The sequence below is a fragment of the Polypterus senegalus genome, chromosome 3 (genome assembly GCF_016835505.1).
Source record: "Polypterus senegalus isolate Bchr_013 chromosome 3, ASM1683550v1, whole genome shotgun sequence".
Lineage (NCBI taxonomy): Eukaryota > Metazoa > Chordata > Cladistia > Polypteriformes > Polypteridae > Polypterus > Polypterus senegalus.
The window spans coordinates 127,615,538-127,638,339 of NC_053156.1; the positions used below are offsets into that span (position 1 = coordinate 127,615,538).

General features: G+C 38.2%; 1 protein-coding gene across 2 annotated transcripts in view; it reads right to left on the reverse strand.

The window, feature by feature from the left end:
- The window catches only part of ak9 (adenylate kinase 9), a 115,875-nt gene that overhangs the window by 73,900 nt on the left and 19,173 nt on the right, over positions 1–22,802 (reverse strand). For both annotated transcript variants that reach the window (XM_039747912.1, XM_039747910.1), the window contains 7 exons: positions 21,795–21,896; positions 15,709–15,848; positions 14,375–14,555; positions 5,078–5,219; positions 4,157–4,222; positions 2,267–2,368; positions 1,430–1,560 (listed from right to left, as the gene is read on the reverse strand). In XM_039747912.1, coding sequence (XP_039603846.1) covers positions 1,430–1,560; positions 2,267–2,368; positions 4,157–4,222; positions 5,078–5,219; positions 14,375–14,555; positions 15,709–15,848; positions 21,795–21,896 — 864 coding nt within the window. The remainder of the gene's footprint in view (positions 1–1,429; positions 1,561–2,266; positions 2,369–4,156; positions 4,223–5,077; positions 5,220–14,374; positions 14,556–15,708; positions 15,849–21,794; positions 21,897–22,802) is intronic.

Here is a 22,802-nt window from a genome sequence, read left to right on the forward strand (position 1 = left end):
AAAGATGTAAAAAATTTTAATTGAAAACTCTACTCAAAAATGATATTTTGTTTAAATGTTAAATGTTTCTGAGAAAAAAAATAATCTTAAGTTTTCAATCTTAAATGTATCTTTATGTCGAATGAGCAGTTGCTCATGGAGTCCCGAATGAGGCACATTACCTCCATTGTGAGGGAGCTTCAGTAACTACACTATGGCCATGTGGTGCAATTCTCCGAGGGTGAACCGGCTCTCAGGATCCTCATTGTCGAGGACCTAAGTGGCTGGACCAGACCAAGGGGACCCCACGTAACACCTGGCTGTGGCAGATATAGGGTCATTTCTGGAGGGTGGGCCTGGACTGCGCGTCTGCCTTGGGGCCAACCAGGATCCCAAGCTATTTTGTCGTGTGGTGGGTGTGGGAACGCTCCCCGACCTGACCTGTTAAGTTTTCATGTATAACAAGAGAAAATAGTTTGTCATAAAATGGAACCTAACAGTCACTAATGTCAGGTAACAGCAAACAATGTGAAAACTGTCTATGGAGAAAAGAAAACAAATTCTTATTTTACTCGTGTTGCATGATCCATATCCCTTATTCAGTTAAATGCACAAAAACATGCACCAAGTATGCATTTTTTAGAACACTATTATTACCATTACTTCTGGAAAAGGCAGCATTTCTAAACATTAAAAAAATTCTCACGATTCTGTGCTTTTGAATTGAAGACAGGACATTTGACAAATGAATTAATTTGAGAAGTGGGTCTTCACTTCAAATGCATGTTTACGTGTATGTGCATGTTCTTTCCTCGTTCACGAATGTGTTTTATGGAAGTGGTTTATTTAAAAGTATTTTAGTAAAAATACATGTTGGGGTGCTGCGAGTAAACAAATGCATGACTTTGCATGTGGATTATATGACAGTGTGAGTTTTTGTTTTTTTTATATTGTTTGCTGTTGTCCTGCGCTGGTCACCTACTGTGGCTGTTGAATCATAACATTTCTTGCCTCCTTTCTCAATGAAAACATTAGATTAAAAAGTTTTCTCTGCCATCACTATAAATCACATAGTGTAAGTAACATTTAAACAAAATATACGTTTTGGGTGGAGTATTCCTTTATGCTGCTTGAAAACAACGTTAAATCAAAAAGGTAATGTTGAAAATAAATTCAGCAAATAAAACTATGGCCCTAAGGACTGTAGCACCTTACAGTAGAATGATAATTCAATCAGAGGTTCTACCCCTGCAACCACAGAAAGCAAGAAATGTAGAGGACTGGGAAAACAAATGAAGAAACACAATATAAAACAAACAGTAAACTAAGAAAAGTTAAGGGAGCAAGGAAAAATTAAAAATACTAAGAGAAAGGTAAACGGGGAGATAACCTGCTGTAACTCAATAAACAGTTTGTTTCCTTTTGCATTATGTTCACAATGAAGATATACCTCATTAATTGCTTTTTCCAATACATCTGTATATAGGTCAGGAGACAAATTAAGGGGCACAAGCATTGCATCTCTAATGGCCTGCTGCACTATAGCCTGGACTTCAGGATGTTCTTCATTCACTTCTGTATCTGTAATTACATATAAAAAAACAGTTGATTGCTTACTTAATGTATGGCCAGTAAATTAGAGTATATTATTGGAATATTACAATATAAACGCTAATCAATTATTCAGAATAAATTGGAAGGCAAAATAATACATAAATATCAATTCAGTACAGTGAAAATGTCTAATCTTTGTGTTTCTTTATAAAAGCACATTCAACATACATAGATTTTTAAAAAGTACTGTGGTGGCATTTTTTAGAAGCCAGAAAGATAAAAGTGTTGCATGGAATGTTAAAATCCTACTATTATTTATTGTGTGGCTCTTGATTTTACTCATTTTAGCCATCATCTGACTCTTTATGGATTTTACTCTTTATGGATTTTAGGTTGCTGAAAGAAATCCATGATGTAGTCAGAATGGCACTTAATTTAACAAATGGAAAGTGCAGATTTCATTATAATGGTGTGACTTGTAGCCATCAAACAATCAGAAGGATCATTTACATAGGAAGCACAAAACCAGAAAGGAGAAGATGGGAATTTGAGCTGAAATGATCATTAAGTCTCAGCACAGATGAGAAGACACGTTTTCTGTATCAAAACACTCAGTTTAAAGTCTACAGGTGTATTCATATTGCAATAATTATTGCTAGCATCATAACACACACAACCCTTGCAAAAAAGGAAAACAGAGAAGTGAATCATGGCTGTTGTCTATCTTTGTTACCTTGTTCTGTCTTGGTTGCATCTGAAGAGGCTACAGATGAAGATTCTTGCAGCTCAGAAGTGCCTTCAGCACTCACCGTGGATTCTTCTGCTATAGTTGATACTGTGTGTATGACAAATACAGAGCATACATTAATAGTCAACATACAATGGTATAGAACATAAAACTTTGTAAACAGCCTCAAATCTAAGTATATGCATTGCTGATAGGTACCAAATATTGTGTGTAACTGATAAGCAAGATCATGCAAACCTCATGGATTCGATGGATAAGTGTGAACTTCAAGACAAAAGCTGAAAAACTTGATTGTGTGAAGGTGAACACTGAGATCTAACAGCAGCAGTTCAGTTATAGTTGCTGCTAGGTTCCAGTAGAGGAGAATTAAAAGCCCAGTAAAGGCAACATGATTACAAGCTATTTAGTTTGGAAATCTGGTCTTTTAGCTTACTGTTTTTTATGCTTAATGACGGTTTGCAGAAGAGCCACTGAAGATAGAAATGGGATATTACAATAAGTCTGTATCTGTGAAAAGAGTCCTGACTCCCACAGGTAACATATCTTTATTTTTTAATTCTGTTATGCATCATAAAATATGTGTAGCTCTTTTTTGTTTAAGAAAAATTACTGTAATTGACCAAATCTAAAATGGATTCCATCAATCCATTATCCAGCCTGCCATATCCTAACTACAGGGTCACGAGGGTCTGGTGGAGCCAATCCCAGCCAACACAGGGCGCAAGGCAGGAAACAAACCCTGGGCAGGGCACCAGCCCACCACAGGCAAAAAGTATTTGATGTATAAATTAGAAAGGAGTGAATTAACTCTTACATTTGTTTCCTTAGGTTTTAAATGAGATGCTACAATTTAAGAGTATACTCTCATAATGTAACTTGCCCATTTATACTTCTCTAGACTGACTGCTTTCATTAAAAACTACCAAGAAATGATTTTCCTTCTTTTTTCTCTTTGTCATTCAAGTCTGAAATGCTTCACAGTCACCTGATTTTAACATTTAAAAGAGCTAATTCATTATGAATCATAAAGATCTTGTGGGACTTCTTTGCTTTTGAACACCTTTCCTGCCTGATACTCCTAAGCATGAACTAATTCTTATGTAACCTCATTAGTTCATTGTAATGTGTACTATTTTCATTGAAAACTGGAACATTTTTAATTAAATTTACTGGCAGCTCTTCCAATGTAATTAAATCAGTCATCTTTCATAATGCTTGTTAACATATAGGCAGTCTATTGTGTACAATTTAAATGTCAAGATTTATCTCGAGGACACTTGCTTTGCACCTTACTGTCCTAGGAAAAGCTTTTATTTTAAGTTCCATCCATCCATTGTCAGTTTCATTGCTTCACAAAGAAAGCAGCCTGTATAAGCAGCATCAATTGTAATGCACAAAAGTACCAGTTTATCACAAGGCACACTGACATACTTACCAGTATTCACACATATGGATTCTGTTTCGAGTGACCAGTTAACTTAATATGCACATCTTTGGGATGTGAAAAGAAAGCTGTAGTAACCAAAGAAAAACTTACCCAGACTCAGGGGGAATGTGCAAATTGCACAAAGATGGTGCCCAGTCTGAGATTTGAGCCCATCCTCCTAAAATCATGAAGCAGCTGTGTTAATGGCTGCACTTACACATTGGCCTTATACTTTTTGCTCACTTTTTGCCTGTGCCAGAACTACTGAATGTAAAAATAATGCACATACTTGTAAACTTTCAGTTAAGCATGTGGATTAGATTGTGCACACTGTCAAAGACATGAACACAGTGGAGGATGTGAACAATCATGGCCTGATTAGAGGACAATCAATATCCTTCTAAGGGCTCCAGTTAAAACAATGACATTATTTCATATGGTTTTCTCACCTTCATCGCTAGCCTTTTGATCTGATGAAGCTCCAGTGCTTTGTTCACCTTCACCTTTTGCTTCACCTGTAATAGCAGGGTAAATATCACACAGTAAAAAGCAGTTATTTTTCAGAAAATCTATGTATCTAGTGTAGTGATTAAGGCTTTGGACTGCAAGCCCTCAGGTTGTGAGTTCAAATCCTTGCCAATGGAATGAAGCAAGTCACTTCACCTGATTGTGCTACCGTTGAGAAAACAAAAAGAAATCCAACAAATTGTATGTCAAATGTTGTATGTCACCTGGATAGAGGCTCTGGCATTTTGTGTGCTGCAATCACAACACTAGAATATTCAATTCAAAATTTTCTACAAGATGACATTAAGATATATACCATGTGAACTTATTATACATAATAATACCTGTGCAGTTGGCTAGGGCTGAAAACTAAGAAGCAATGTTACCTTTACCTATGCGCTGCAAAAAAATCAAAATCATGAAAGTCACACTTGATTTATAACCCCTTTACTCATTTCACTCTTATGTCAACCCCCTTTTCCATTGCTGAGTGGGTGTGTAAGAGTAAGCCAAGAAACCTGAAACCTGAGCATATTAAATTTGTTTATGTTAGACAAACTATTCCAGTGCTTATATTCTTCATTTAAGTTGATAAAATGCGTGGTGTTAAATGATCCACTATGTAGGGCTACAATAGAAGGACACTTTGGAGTACTATAATAGAACATTGCTGAATTAAACATTAATTCCTACAAAAGTAACATTACATTTTTACATTTTTAAAATAAGAAAGTTAGTACAGAATGAGACAATTTGGAATATGCAATATCCTGAAAAATATCACAACAATATTTAAAAAGTCTTTTAATACAAAGATTTAAAAAATGCAGACAGTCATGTTTACAAGAAAGACATAAAATTACCTTCTGCTTTGCTCTGTTCTTCTATTAATTTGTTTTTTACTGTTACAATTGCATTCCTTAGTGCATCTGTTCGAACAATTTCCAATGCTTTTGCTCTCTCCTCAGCAATCACAGGCAGCATTAGAGTTTCGACATCTAGAAGCTTATATTTGACAAGAAAATAATACATTTCACAATTTAGTGGAAAATATTTAAATTACTTTTTACATATGAAATATATCTTGCACAGTCTATTTCAGGACTGGGTGGATATTAAAGTATATTTACATATGTTAAATGTAGTATCCATTTTGTTGATATGTTACAGTCTGGGTTTGTTCAATGGAAAATGTTTATTTTCCATTTTAGTGTTATTTTTGTAATTTTCTTTATGTAAGTTTTGCTAATATTATTATGTTTATTTATTAACAAACATATGCCAGGGTTTGTTCGCAGGTATATGTTTATTGTCCTATTTTGTACATTCTTTGTTTATTTTACATTATTGTTTTTCATTTTTTTATTATAATTATGAATTTTCTGTAATTATATATCCATGTTACTATTATTTAGCCTACTATCTAGGTATTCCATGTACTCCTATGTCCCTAGTGTTGTGTGGGTAAAATCCCAAGAGGTGGGGCCACCCTGATGTCACTGCTGATGGACCGCCCTCAACCTTTATATTCCTAATGTAAGAGTGGAGCCTTCAGTGATTCATTGCCATTCTTAGAGTGCTTCGTAAGAATTGATATTCTGGATTTTGCTTCAGCTCTTGGATTTCAAAAGCTGTATTGTGAATTTTATTAGGCAAATCCTTTTGATTTTGCAGTTCTGTTATTTTTTTTTTGTTATTTTAAATAAATAAATTCATCTTAAAAAGCAATTTTTGTGGACTTGGAACTCAAGCTAAAGGTTTTTTAAGGTTTTCCTTCTCCTTGAGAGACATTTTGATATACTGTGGAACTTTTGACATTATTTTAAAAAGCCTGCTCCCCATTATTAGGACCTGGACATGCCCAAATACTCCCACTGAAGTACTGAGGTTAGGTTGCCTTTTCTGGACAGGCTAGAGAGGGCCCTGGCCTATTTTATGGATCTTTTAGAGACCTCACATGATTTCGTCATTTTGAGTGCACTGAATTACCACATATATGTACTCAAAGGATACATTCCTTGTTTTCTATGGGTGGAACCCCAAGAGGTAGGGCCACCATTATATCATTGCTGAGGTACCACATTGAGCTTATATGATTTTTTTTGCTTTTTATGGATTTATTCCTTCTGTTTTTAGATTCTGAGTACTTGGATAGTCTTATATGCTTTGGATTGTCCTTCTCAGCAAATCCCTTTGTCTCATTTTTGCCTTTTTTGTTTTGTTTTGCTATTTATGTTCTGCCTTTGTTTATTTAATACATTCTTTGAATTTCAAGAAAATTTCTTGGCTTGTCTTTTCAAGCAAGATGCTTTATAGATTTCCTCTCCTGTAAAATTAGTACATTTAAAAGTATCAGGTCATTGAAAATCCTGCTACACTTAATAAGCTGCCTTTTGAGTCTGGGGTCTCACTGCTTGAAATGAGGCCTCCTTCTGAGGCTCACCAGTGAAGATCCTAGTCTGGCTCTGGCATTTTATGTGCTGCAATCACAACACTAGAATTATTACATTATAATATTATAATCATGATGTGTTATGTATTTAACATATATCAGCTATGCATTAAAGCATTTTGCAGAGCACATTGTCTTAAAAGCCCTGCTGCTAAATCATAATCTGTAGTTATCAGAGAAATAGTCCTATACTCAATTATATGGCATACAGTTTTTAACCCCACATAATATTCTTCCACTTCAATGTGTATGGTAAATGAAATGTCAAGGGATGGCTATCCCAGAGAGTGCAGCTTGAACCTTTGGTGAGGTTTTCTAGTGCACACAGAAGGCCTAAGCCAAGATATTGTAGGGCCTGGAAAATGGCCTTGGCCAAATTGTGTTACCAGAAAACTGAAACTTTAACATGTTGTGTGCCAATCCAGGATAAAAAGTCAGTTCTGGTATCTGGGTTGGAGGGGAGTCACTGGAGGGGAGCACCAAATAAATGTTCTATGGGAGTCTGAAAGCTAACACAGAGAGAGGAGGCTGGAAGGATGTTTGGGTCTAGTTTAATTGACCTTTGTTTATTTCCCATGTATGGGGCACCACCAAATATAATTTTACACAGTGTGCCCAAGTACTCTACAGTGGTCAGTCCTTATGCTTGCTTATAACAGGATATTTAGTGTGAGAGTGGTGGCAACCTGCAAATGGTAGTAAAGTAATCCCTCGCTATATCGCGCTTCGACTTTTGTGGCTTCACTCTATCGCGGATTTTATATGTAAGCATAACTAAATATACAACGCAGATTTTTTGCTGCTTCGCGGGTTCTGCGGACAATGTGTCTTTTTACTTCCTGTACATGCTTCCTCAGTTGGTTTGCCCATTTGATTTCATACAAGGGACGCTATTGGCGGATGACTGAGAAGCTAACCAATCAGAGCACGCAGTTAAGTTTTCCTGACTGAGAAGCTAACCAATCAGAGCACTCAGTTAAGTTTCTGTGTGCTGAATGCAGTGTTAACCAGGAAGTCTCATCTCGCTCATTCAGCATCAACGTGTTTTGCTGTGTAAAGAGTTAACTTTTGTGCTCTTTTGTGTTTATCTTTGTGCATAGTCAAGTCCTTCATTATGGCTCCAAAACGATCTGCTCCTGCTGCTGCCTCAGGGGCCATGCCCAAGCGCCAACGGAAGATGTTAACGATTGCCGAAAAGGTAAACGTTTTGGATATGCTGAAGGATGGGAAAAGCTACACCGCTGTAGGACGCCATTACGGCATCAATGAGGCTACGATTCTTTTTATTTAAAAAGTAGGAAAGGAATATAAGATCTACAGCTGCAGTGTCCTTTTAACCAGGGTGCCAAACAAGTTGTAAGTGGATGTAATAAAGCAGTAGTCTAGATGGAATCTGCTTTAGGGATTTGGATTGAAGAATGCCAGAAGAAGTACAACGGCAGTGCTACACAATCGCCTGAAGTGGCTCCTTTAGAAGGGCTGTAACGCTCTCCTTTGTTGTGCAGTAAAATTAAGCTCATTTTTATCGGACAAGTCATCGTGTCATTGTTGGTGAGTAACCATAATTAATTTTCTACTTACAGTACTTAGTACATGTATGTACGTTTAGTGTCACTGTACACACATTTACTGTATACTATTTTTCTTATAAGGGTTTAAAATATATAAAAATAACCATACAAACATATGGTTTCTACTTCGTGGATTTTCACCTATCGCGGGGGGGTCTGGAACGCAACCCCCGCAATCGAGGATTGATTACTGTAAAGCTTATACAGACCAAGTAATGTCCTTTGAGTCTGGACTTTTAAATAGTGTACAGTGATCCCTCGCTATATCACGCATCAACTTTCGCTGCTTCAGTCCATCACGGATTTTAAATGTAAGCATATCTAAATATATATCAAGGATTTTTCGCTGGTTCGCGGATTTCTGCGGACAATGGGTCTTTTAATTTATGGTACATGCTTCCTCAGTTGGTTTGCCCAGTTGATTTCATACAAAGGACACTATTGGCGGATGGCTGAGAAGCTACCCAATCAGAGCGCATATTACGTATTAAATAAAACTCCTCAATGATATATGATATGCTTCCCGTGCGGTGTTTTGCATACTTGAAAGCCCGAACAGCATGTATTGATTTTTGATTGTTTGCTTTTCTCTGTCACTCTCACTCTCTCTGACATTCTCTGCTCCTGATGGAGGGGGTGTGAGCAGAGGGGCTGTTCGCACACTGACCTTCGCATTGCTCCCTTCCTTCCAGCTGCTTTGTCCGGCTGTGCTTCGTATACTTAAAAGTCCGAACAGCCCTATTGATTTTTGATTGTTTACTTTTCTCTCTCTCTGTCTCTCTCTCTCTGACATTCTTTGCTCCTGACGCGCACTCCTTTGAAGAGGAAGATATGTTTGCATTCTTTTAATTGTGAGATGGAACTGTCATCTCTGTCTTGTCATTTAGCACAGTTTAAACTTTTGACTAAAGGGTGTTATTTCATGTCTAGAGGGTTCTAATAATGTTAAAAAACGTATTTAGAAGGTCGTAAACAGGTTTTCTATGATCTAACTGTGAAAATATTAAATTTAGAAATAAAGAATCCTACTTCGCGAAAATTCATTTATCGCGGTACTTATAATAATATTTGGGCCCCAGACAACTGGGTACGTGTGGGCCCCTCTGCCTTCCCCTGGGTCCCCACCTGCCAAAACCTTCAAATATGTATACAAAATGATGGAAATGTAGTTTATCCGACAGTGACAATGCTGCATTTATGAATACCATACTTGATGAGTTAAACCTTCTCGCACATCAAAGTTTGACTGCGAGAAGGAAAGCAAGTGCTAACGGAAACTTGTAGCAGAATTGAAACAATACATTAATGAGATAGGCCTGTGTATTATCTAACGTGTAACGGTACAATTATACCAATGCAATGAATAGGAGTAACATCTGAACATTTTAATATATACTAACGGTTAGGGTCATCTACATGGTGTACAATCAGTATGGTAACTTGCTGTATCAAACTTCAAAGTTTTCAAAAAATACGGGTGATCCTGAATTGTTAGTGATACATACAAAACCAACGCACACTCGTCACTGCTTTAAAAGCAACAATAAACACCCATGCGAGTGAATTATCAAACTACGGAGACAGACTTCTACTACACCATACACGTCAACATCCACGATAGTTCATAACAATATCGCTGTTGTCTGAGACAGAACAGCACCTGTGTGTGTGAAACGGAAGTATTCAATTACAGCGGCGAGTCAATCCATTATCCACGTACCCTGTACAACAAACATACTACTCAACGTCAAGCTCAAGGACGTCGGCATCGTTAATTTATTGTAATTTATAATTAAACTTTCAGTGTTTCTGAGGCATAATGATGTATTTTTGAATAGAAATGGTTTAGGTAGAAGAACCTTTCCCTGGAACTAACTCCTACACTGAGATGAAAAAACCTTCAATAAAGACATGGCAATTAAATACTGAAGATAGACTCAATTTGGGCTGCAACTAATGATTATTTTGGTAGTCGACCAATCGTTCAATTTAATTTTCGATTAGTCGATTAGTCACAATTATTTCATGCCTGACTATTTTGATGCCTGCAACCTGTGGTTGCACATCCTGTTCTGGGCTCCAGTGCATGTCTTACCTCATCTGCTCACGTCTGTCAACCTGTGAATGTCACCCTGATGTCTCTGCATTAACATGATTAAAATTAATAATAATCAAATTAAAATAACAACCAGTGAAACATATGAATTTGAAAATAATCTGATGTTTTTATATTAGTGTGACCATCACAATAAAAAAGAAATATATTAAAAAATACAAACTAAAGTGCACGTATTCTTTAAACAAAAAAAGTGCATTTAATTTAACTAAAAAAAAAAAACGTTAAAACTAAAACGTTTTTCATATTTTAATAATAAATGACAAAATGTAGACATAAACTATATAATGTGTAAAGCCTGAAGTGCAAAGATCAAATAAACACTTTCACAAAAGGTTCAAGGACGATACAATAGCTTCCGTGGTACAGCGGTAGGAATTGCTGACTTATAATCAAGAGTCCACCGGTTTGATCCTGACTGCCTCGTATATTTACCATTTTGAGTAGTGAGTTGATCTTATTGTTAATATTATACAATAAACACATACATTTGATTTGCATCTGTAACAGCCACTGTAAATGTATAGAAATTGTAAAAGTTACCATTTTTTTTCACTTTTATTCTCTCAGTCACAATCACGATACATACTACTGCCCCCCCAGGGATCTGACGCCGTTACTTTTTATCTGGCACTGGGAATAACTGTAGATGTGAGTGGCGTCTTGAGACAATCTGGAATTTCTCTGATCTGGACAGATAAAAGCTGACACACAAACGCTGGCGAATCTGCCTTCTTCGTGTCTCATTGTCATTTAATTTTTTTTATTTAATTTTATTGAGTGTTCCTTCTTACGCTGAATTAGTATGCAGCTTATGACCCATGATGTCAAAGCCGCACTGACAAAAAAACAGAGACATAGGTATATATGATATTTGAAATTGTTCATTTTATTATTTCAAAGAAGTATCGGGCATGCTAATTGATAATGTTCTTGACATAGTAAATTCGTTATTAGATACAGGGGTCTTCCCAGACTGTCTTAAGGGGTAAGTTAAGCCCCTACTTAAGAAACATAATCTTGACCCCTCGGCTCTTGAAAATTTTAGACCCATCTCTAAACTGCCTTTCTTAAGTAAAGTTCTGGAGAAGGCAGTCATTATGCAGTTAAATGACCACCTCAATAAACATGCTATTCTTGATAAATTTCAGTCGGGTTTTAGAACAAATCACAGCACAGAAACTGCACTCGTTAAAGTAGTAAATGACTTGCGGGTAAATGCAGACAGAGGCCATTTATCTGATCTCATCCTCTAAGACCTGTGTGCCGTTTTTGACACAATTGATCACAATATTCTTAGAAATTGCCTTAGTCAATAGGTGGGCCTCTCTGGCAGTGTCTTAAATTGGTTTGAATCCTACCTGGCAGGGAGAAAATTCTTTGTTAGTTGTGGTAATTACAACTTGAAGACACATGATATCCGATATGGTGTTCCACAAGGCTCTATCCTGGGTCCGCTGTTATTCTCAATCTACATGCTTCCATTAGGTCAGATTATCTCAGGGCACAACGTGAGCTACCACAGCTATGCTGATGACACACAGCTGTATTTATCAATAGCACCTGATGACCACGATTCTCTTGATTCACTAACACAATGTCTGACTTGTATCTCAGAATGGATGAATAGTAACTTTCTCAAGTTAAATAAAGAGAAAACTGAAATCTTAGTGATTGGCAATAATGGATAAAATGAGGCTATTAGAAATAAACTGGATACATTAGGATTAAAAGTCAAGACGGAGGTAAAAAGCTTAGGGGTAATTGTTGACTGTAATCTGAATTTTAAATCGTATATTAATCAGATCACTAGGACAGCATTTTTTCACTTAAGAAACATAAGTAAAGTTAGACCTCTTATATCACTGAAAGATGCTGAGAAATTAGTTCACGCGTTTGTTTTCAGTCGTCTAGATTACTGTAATGCACTCCTCTCAGGACTACCCAAAAAAGGCATAAATCGTTTGCAACTAGTGCAGAAAGCAGCTGCTAGAATCCTAACTAGGAAAAGAAAATCCAAACACATTTCTCCAGTTTTGATATCACTACACTGGTTACCTGTGTCATTCAGGATTGACTTTAAAATTCTGTTTATGGTTTATAAAGCCTTAAATAATCTCGCCCCATCTTATATATCGGAATGTCTGACACCTTATATTCCAAATCGTAACCTCAGATCCTCAAATGAGTATTTCCTTAGAATTCCAAGAACAAAACAAAACAAAAACAAAGTGGTGAGGCGGCCTTCTGCTGCTATGCACCTAAAATCTGGAATAGCCTGCCAATGGGAATTCGCCAGGCTAATACAGTAGAGCACTTTAAAACACTGCTGAAAACACATTACTTTAACATGGCCTTCTCATAACTTCGCTATAATCAAAATCCTGTTACTCAGTATATCCAACTCATTATAATAACTATTCACGGTGGCTCTAAAATCCGTACTAACCTCTACTCTCTCTTCTGTTTCCTTTTCTGGTATCCTTTTGGTGGTGGCGCATCTACTCAAAGCACCATGATGTTCCAACAATGATGAATGGATTAAAAGCCAGAAGTCTGTATGACCATCAATATCAAGTGACTCCGTGAGAACCCTAATTACAAAGAGTACTATTTCATTTATGTTAGGTAGAATGCCCAGAGGGACTGGGCGGTCCCGTGGCCTGGAACCCCTGCAGATTTTTTTTTTCTCCAGCCGTCTGGATTTTTTTTTTTTTTTTGTTTTTTCTGTCCACCCTGGCCATCAGAGCTTACTCCTTTTCTATGTTAACTAATGTTGTCTTATTTTAATTTCTTATTATATCTTTTATTTTTCTTTTCTTCATTACATAAAGCACTTTGAGCTACTTTTTGTATGAAAATGTGCTATATAAATAAATGTTGTTGTTATAGTACATTTCGGAAAACATTGTGGCACGGATGCAACATTATTCATATTCATTCGCGTACCTTCTTGCGGTTGTAATCAGTGACCGTGTTTTTTTTCACCCCTGATCTTGCAAAGGACTCCAGGACATGCAGAGGAAAGAATGTTCCTCTGCAAGTTGAGCTATGAATGTTCTTCTTTTTTCAGTGGACGCTGTGCATGCCTTGCACAGCACATGTGCTTTGATCGCCGCCAGGTCATGCTTGTAATAGCACAAGCAACCAGCCACCTGAGTGCTGCTGCTAGCACTGAATAAGCTCACGCCTTCTGGTGTCAGTGCACAGCACCGGAGAAAACAAAAAAAGAGACAAATATATGTGACATGTGAAGAAATCATTGTATGACCTGAATAGTACCAATCAGAAAACATCATCGCACTAATGCAATATTATTTGAAAATGAACAGATCGGGTATAAATTTGTTACTTGTAAAAGTTAGTTTTTTTCACTTTAATTTTCTCAGTCTCACTCACACTCTCCCTTCCCCTCCTGATCTGACCCTAACTAACTAACTTACAGCGGCAACATAAATTCTCAAGAGGCGGCGGCATCAAAGCTCCAGGATGCTTCTGTTTCAGTTGCTCATGCATCGCGGTGGTGCTGCCGTGAAAAGAATATGCCGTTGCATAATCTGCATTCAACTTTTTTTTCTTTTTCGGTGAAGTGCTCCCACACTTTAGAAAGTTTCTGTCTCAATTTTTTCCATCTCTTTCCCCCTCCTCTATCTGACTTGCTATTGCAACCACATTTATTTTCCTCTACATTCTTCTTCTCCTCAGAGGTTCTTCTTCATTGGTAGGACTGTGTGCAAACAAACGATACTGCCCTCAGACATTCATGTAGTGCATTGCAGTGACAAAAACCAATGTGGTTCTTTGTGACTGGAGCCTCTATTGAAGGTTCTGTTTATGATGCGTTGACAATAAAAAATCTGAGTCAACGATTTTTTGTAGTGCAGCCCTAGACTCAATAACTCATTGATGAGAGAAAGTGATGCCACTTGGACAGGGAGGAAGGCAGAGAGAGAGGGAGTGAACGAGAGACAAAAGACACAGTGTGGATGTGAACGTGAACATAAATTAAAATATCTCCTACCTTTGCATCAAATCTTTGAGCAAGGAGCTGACTAAGTGTTGTTTTTCCTGAAGTTTTTGGTCCCATCACTGCTACATGACAAGGGGGATAAGGCATGGGTGGAAGCAGGTAAGGCCTTGGGTTCTCAATAAATTTCATCATAGCTTCATGGGAAGAAAGCATGTATACTTTATCTATGAACCTGGAAAGAAGTATGTCATGTTAAACTGCATTAGGTTTTATATTGCACCACATATCTTCTGTGATATTAATGTTTTTAGTAGTGCTCAAAAGGAACTTCTAGGTATAGGTCTATTTGCTAAACCCACTTAATTCAGTTTCTGGGTCACAGAGCCAACACTTAACCTGGCAGGATTGATTATAGGGAGGAACCAAGACCAAGGCTATTACAGGTCATGCCCACACACTCCTAAATATAGACAAACACACTATACCAGACCAATTTGAAGCCACCATCAGCCTAAGATAAAAATAAAAATAGTGTGCACAGAGATAATACTCGGAAAACCAAAGCAGAATATGCACTGTATAGCCTTTCAGGCAGTGAATAGCCCAGGATTCAAACTCAGATTTACTCGAGTTAAGAGGTGGCAAGGCTAGGCACTGTACATCTGTCTTACCTAATTTCTAAGCAGCATTCAATATTCCCAACAAATAAAAACTGAGCTAATTAGCAACTACTATGAATAAAAAGGAATATCTCTCTAAGCGGGTTAAGCTGCAAGAAATGCTAAACTAGGCCGATTAGGTAACTCCATCATATCTATTGCTAATAAGCAAAAAAGTTGCATAAAAATTTTATTCAAAAATACAATATGCTTAATACTAGGTGGATTGAAATCAGCACTAAAGATGATTTCCCAATGGTGAAGGTAATTAAACTAGTATGTTTTCAGACAAAAACACAATTATAATTGTATTTAGTAACTTTTAAAGTAAGTACTGTCATAAAACAATTCACTGTTTTTAATGAATAACAGCTACAACTCAACCATAACATTTAAAAAAGCAAACAGATGGCTTTTTATGGAACTTCACAATGATGATTAAAAAATTCATTAGAAAAAAGACAAAAACTTGATCAATTAACATTATGATCATTGAACTGCTATAATACGGTATATCGTAATTAAAGAAAACAGAGTGTCAGTCCATAATTTGCATGTACAGAGCACTTTAAGCATTTACTTAAAAAATGCAAAAACAATTTAGGAAGTAAATGTACATTTCATATGGGACTACAAAATGAATTTGTTTTCAGATTTACTTTTTACCAAGAAAAAGGTTGTAGTTAACTGTGCTAAAAAAATATTAAATAACAGTTATTTTTTTACCCAACAGCAAATTCTTGCTTTCCAGACTTTATAGTGCCTTCTTTTAAAGCAACAGGGCAGCTTGTGTTCCACCGGCTCCTCCGCCATCGGTATCCAGGAGCAACTGTATTTGTGCCTGTAAGTGTTCTTAAGAGTTCATCCTTGAAAATGCAAAGCAACAAATAATAACAACTTGGACAGCAAAACATTTTGTTAAAACATAATAAAATTAAAGCAAACCACGCACATTTGCCATTTTATACTACTACTACTAATCTGTGGGTTTGTAATTACTACCAACCTTAAAGAAAAAGGATCCTGGAGAATTCTTATATTTATTTTGACTACTTTTTAAATCTGGGACAGCAATAACTACTGTATATAGCAACAGTCAATGAATTAGAACCTTATTTGCCTCTCTCAAATACTGATTTAATATCACAATGAATTATTATTATTATTAGGGGGGAGGGGGTATTGGTTGTAAAGTTTTATTTCTTATGAACATGTTCTTCTTAATTTTGCATATGCTGGATTTATGTCCAAATGTCTGTTGATGGCATTCTCATTTGATAGCCAAGATTTGGCCAGCTCTCTGGCACTTTTAGTACTGGCCTTAATTCTTACCTGTACATTATCCCAGTTAAATGTATGTCCTGTGGATTTAGTATGCGTATAGATCAGTGATGGTGAGTCCTTTCTTCTGACGGCGTTGTGATGTTCATGTATACGTGTTGTGATTCTTTTTGATGCTTGTTTTATGTATACTGCTGGGCAAGAACTGCATGGAATACTATAAACTGTGTTTTGTGTTTCTGCTGTCGATTTCTTGTTTTTAGCATTAAAGAGGACGGTGCGCAGATTGTTTGTGGGTTTGTGTGTTATTCTGACGCCTGACTTGGCCAGGATGCATGCTGCTATCACCTTGTGGTGATAAGGAAGTGAGTACCAAGTGGGGTGGGGGTTCTGGTTCAAGTCAATTGTTTGCAGAGTTTTTTGGCGTCTTCGATTAATGAATGTTTTTGAGTATCCATTTGAAGTGAAACGACAGAAGAGATAGCGTCTTTCCTTCATTTTTGTCTCCTTCGTATTACAATGGGTGTGGACTCTTCTGAATAGAGTTTTAACACAGCTCTGTTTATGAGATACTGGGTGGTTGCTGGTGAAGTGTAATATCTTGTCTGTATAGCATTCCTTACGGTATACATATATATCTATACTAATAAATGGCAAAGCCCTCACTCACTCACTCACTCACTCATCACTAATTCTCCAACTTCCCGTGTAGGTAGAAGGCTGAAATTTGGCAGGCTCATTTTTTACAGGTTACTTACAAAAGTTAAGCAGGTTTCATTTAGAAATTCTACACGTAATGGTCATAACGGTCGACAGCGTCTGCCATGTTAAACTTTCTTATTTATGGCCCCATCTTAATGACATTTGGTAGGCGGCTTCCCTGCGCTAACCAAAACCTATGTACGTACTTATTTCGGTGGTATGACGCCACTGTTGGCCGCCATATTGAACTTTCCAACGGCCTTTGTTACCTATGGGCCCATCTTCAAGAAATTTGGTACGCGGGTTCCCAACGCTAACTGAATCCTACTTACGTACATATATACGTCCATAGCCTAAAGCTCGGTCACCGTGTGAGGCAGTGTTGGGACCCCATCCCCACGTCTCCCACGTTGTTGGCTGCCTGCCTATATAAGGCCGTCCATCGCTCCGGTCTCTTCATTCCCTTTCTTGCTTCACCACGGTATTCACGTCTCCCTGCTGATAACTGCAGCCTTTTTATTGTTTGCTTATTATGATTATAGTTATTGTATAGGTATTCTAGACTTAGTTTACATTGTTCAGGCACCCATTTCCTTTATCGTTCCAACCGTACCACCATTAACATGTCAATCGAGGTGATCACCATCGATCAAAGAACTGTCACTTACCGAGTGGTTTCCATGCCCAGAGATGGCACCTGCCTTTTCCATTCTCTGTGTTACATATTGCACGGCCATATCAGGTTCACTCTTGATATCTGGAGGATCATTGTGTCTTATGTACTGAATGACTGGGACAGGTTCAAGGTGTGGACTGATGACGGTACAGGAGATAATTACACTACACAGGAGCACTATAAGAGTGAAATGCTTAAGTCCTTCACCTATGGTTCTGCATGTGAGTTGATGGCTGCCGCTGAATTGTTCGGTTGTTGCTTTCAAGTGTACCGAAATGGCCAAATATTTTACACCTTTGGACAACCGCCAATGCCTCTTAAACATCTTAGATTCACAGGTGACGATTTTAGCAGTGGACACTTTGATGTTTATGAATGTTTCAACTCTCAAGCTGGATGCGAAGTTATCGATGAAACCGGTTGTATGCTTACAACGCTTGACAGATGCCGAATGTCACTTCAACACAAGAAGTCCTGCAAATACTAACGTAATTGAAACAAACCATGAAACTCAAACCGATTATGACAGCAGCAATCCAAGCTGTGAGATTTGAGGCAAGATTGCTTTTCACTTGGCCAACTGTACATGCTCAAGAGTATGCTCAGAGCACAGCCTGGTCATATTACAACCGCAGGGCCGAACTGACAACGTGGCATACAAAGAGATCCTTAACAAATAATTATTGATATATTTTCCCTCAGTTTAAAAAGGTTTACTTTTCTTCTTAATAAAAATTTTATGGCAGTACTTTGCCGCTGCGAAGCACTGGTATTTTGCTAGTATATATATATATATATATATATATATATATATATATATATATATATATATATATATATATATATATATATATATATCTTCTTATATAATACCAGTAATGGCACGCTGCACAATAACGTGCAGTGAATACACTTGACTTGAGCATTCCTAGTTTTCATATTCTTTTTCTGTGGACGTTTAGCATTCGTTTGCTTAGAGGTTGATGTGCTCTTCTTTTCTCCACCTTAGCGGCCCGCTTCTTATATTCTTTTGTCGGCATCTTTTCGCATTAAAACTGATTAAATTAGTTTTTGTGTTGCAATTACTTAGTACGTTTTTCTTAATTTTTCACTTAAGTGCCACAATCTGCCTCAAGAATGATTAAAGCTATAAAGAGGTAGAGGAAGTGATTGCGAAGGTGGTAGGGAATGAGAACGATGCACGTACACATGCTCCGCACGGCTGCCCTGCTGCGTGCTGCAGAGAGTTGATTCTATAATAAAATAAAAATAAAAAGGGTAATAAAAATCATCACCCTGAAAGCAGATAGTAGATGTCACGTAGTATATTTGTACCAAATTTCAGGTCAGTAGGTGAAACGGTTTGCGAGCTACAGGTGATTTAAAATCCTGGACAGACAGACAAATAGCCATAGTAGCGTATTATATAAGAAGATTCTACCATGGCTGTTCGTTTGTCTGTCCATGATTTTAAATCCCCTGTAGCTCGCAAACCGTTTTACCTACTAACCTGAAATTTGGTACACATATACTACGTGACGTCTGCTGTCCTCCGAGGTCAATGGTCAAACTAGCAAGGTCAAGGTCAAAAATCAAATAACCTGTAGCCTGAAATTTGGTACACATATACGCTGAAACTTTGCACTACAGCTTTATATTAAAAGCGAACAGTTTTGGAATTATTACTGGTTTTATTTTCATTTTATTTTATTGTAAAATGGTAAATGGCCTGTATTTGATATAGCGCCTAACTAGAGTTCAAGAACCCCCCTAGGCGCTTTACAACACAACAGTCATTCACCCATTCATACGCTGGTGATGATAAGCTACTATGTAGCCACAGCTGCCCTGGGGCACACTGACAGAAGTGAGGCTGCCGAACACTGGTGCCACCAATCCTTCCGACCACCACCAGCAGGCAAGGTAGGTTAAGTGTCTTGCCCAAGGACACAACAGCTGCATTCTCATGCCGGGAGCCAGGATCGAACCTGCGACCCTCCAATTGCTGGACAACCCGCTCTACCGACTGAGCTACTGCTGCCCTTAGAATCAACTCTCGGCAGTGGGCAGCAGGGGGTCCCGTGTGGCGCATGCATACGGGCGCGTTTTCATCCCTACCACCTTCACTGTCACTTCCCCTACCACTTAATATCTTAAATGATTCTTTAGGAAGATTGAAGACTTAAGTGCCAGTTTCAGTGAAAAATGAAGGAAATCGTACTAAGTAATTGCAACACAAAAACTGACTTAATCAGTTTTAACGCAGACAAGATGCAGACAAAAGAAGAGAAGAAGAGGGCTGCTACGGTGGAGAAAAAGAAAAAAAAAGCTGCTCAGCAAGCAAAGCAGCAAGCGCATCAACTTTGATCTGATCAGTTAAGTAGCAGAGGGGGTTGTTAATCACTTTCAGCTGCTTTCATGTTAATGAAATTAACAACAGGTGCACTACAAGGGCAACAATGAGACGACCCCCATAACAAGAATGGTTTAACAGGTGGAGGCCACTGACATTTTTCCCTCCTCATCTTTTCTGTTTTTTTACTAGCTTTGCATTTGGCTACGGTTAGTGTCACTACTGGTAGTTCAACTTCTCCAGGATGGCACATCAATATGTGCCATTGCCAGAAGGTCTTCTGTGTCTCCCTGCAGTTTCAAGGGCATGGAGGAGATTCCAGGAGACAGGCAGTTGCTCTAGGAGAGGACAGGGCCGTAGAAGGTCCTTAACCCATCAGCAGGACCAATATCTGCTCCTTTGGACAAGGAGGAACAGGATGACCACTACCAGTACCCTACAAAATGACCTTCAGCAGGGCACTGGTGTGAATGTCTCTGACCAAACAATCAGAAACAGATTTCATGAGGGTGGCCTGAGGGCCCGACATCATCTAGAGGGCCCTGTGCTCAATGCCCAACACTGTGGAGCTCGACTGGCATTTGCCATAGAATACTAGAATTGGTAGGTCCACCACTGGTGCCCTGTGCTTTTCACAGATGACAGCAGGTTCACCCTGAGCACATGTAACAAACATGAAAGGTTCTGCAGAAACCATGGAAAATGTTATGCTGCCTGTAACATCGTTCAGCCTGACCAGTTTGTTGGTGGGTCAGTGATGGTGAGGCATATCCATAGAGGGACAAACAGACCTCTAAAGGCTAGACAATGGCACCTTGACTGCCATTAGGTATTGGGATGAAATCCTTGGAACCACTGTCAGACCCTCTGCTGGTGCAGTGGGTCCTGGGTTCCTCCTGGTGCACGACAATACCCGGCATGCAGTTCCTGGAGAATGAAGGAATTGATACCACCGACTGACCAACACACTCACCTGACCTAAATTCAATAGAACACCTCTGGGACATCCATCCATTATCCAACCCACTATATCCTAACTACAAGATAATGGGGGTCTGCTGGAGCCAATACCAGCCAACACAGGGCGCAAGGCAGGAAAGAAACCCCGGGCAGGGTGCCAACCCACCGCAGGGCATGCACACACACACACACTCACTAGGGACAATTTAGAATCGCCAATGCACCTAACATGCATATCTTTGGACTGTGGGAGGAAACCAGAGCACCTGGAGGAAATCCACACAGACAAGGGGAGAATATGCAAACTCCACACAGGGAGGACCCGGGAAGCGAACATGGGACTCCTAACTGCGAGGCAGCAGCGCTACCCACTGCGCCACCATGACGCCCTACCTCTGTGACATTATGTTTATAATATATACTGTATATGTGTGTGTGCGTGTGTGCGCGTGGGTGTGCGTGTGTCTGTGTCTCTGTGTGTAATCCAGTGGAATGACATCCCCTTCAATATTGCTTCCTGCCCTGTACCTAATGCGGCCATAATAGACTTTAACTCTCTGTGACCCTGCATTGGATGATCAGATTCAGTACACTGGCAAATCATGTCTTTACCATATTGATCATTTCATTTCAAATATATACACTTAATCTAGATCAGGGCTAGAGGGGTTGAGCAACTCAGGACAAGATGTCAGTTTTTCACAGGGCAATTTGTGACTGCCAGTTAGCATGTCAGTATGGTACAATAAATCTCTAATACCATGCAACCTCAGAAATTTACATTTTTATATTTATCTGATTTTCAGATATTAAAAGCAGTTTACAATATTTTTTACTTACTGTATCAATTTCATCTGACTCTTCCTCTTCTTCTGATTGCATTAATCTTTTTGGTACAGCGGCTCTTTTGAGACCCATGAACTCCAGTCGTGAAATTACTGACTGCAAAAAAAAGAAACAATATTACTGAAATGATAAATATTAGTTAAAGCCACTTTTTCAATTATTAATTATTATTGTACTAATTATCCTTCACAGTTGTAATTAATTTTAATTTATAATGAACAGTAGTTCACAATCTGGGGGGCATGTGCAAAACTTTAAGAAACACTTCATGACATAGTATGTGGTAATGAGTGTAACAGCATACAGTGAATCAGCAGTGTATCTTTATGTATCTTCTGTCAATCTAAAGTTTTGTATTTTATATCTACATGCATCTATACATGTAAATGTATGCCCCACTATTATGTGTACTGTTTTCTTGCACAGGTTCTGCCATTTTCATTTGATCATGATCATTTTGCTGTTGTTAATGGCACCTGTTGCTACCTTGTGACAACTAAAAAATAGTGATGCATGCCATCATTGCACTAAAAGTATGAGAGATGATGCTGTGCTACTTATTTGTTGATAAAAATACACATAGCAACACTTCAATTTAGGAAGATCTTAACAAAGGCTTCTATTGGTCTTCATAAAACTTATAAAACATCAGTAGATTGGTAAGGTAATTCATATCTGTTCAGTGTAGCATATTGACATGATGGTAAATGACTTGTTAATATGAAGGATTCACAGGACTTACACTAAATATGTAATATCAAGAGAAATGTCTCTAAGTTAAGCCACCTCACACCACTCCAGAGTGAAATTTAATTAGTAGGTTACATTACAGAGATGAATAAACACTTTGCTGATGCTTTGAAAGTGCTATGAAGACCCAATGAAGTGTTTGTTAAGGCCTTGTTTTTGCATTACCTAAATTAAAGTGCTGCGGTGGGCTGGTGCCCTGCCCAGGGTTTGTTTCCTTTCTTGCGCCCTGTGTTGGCTGGGATTGGCTCCAGC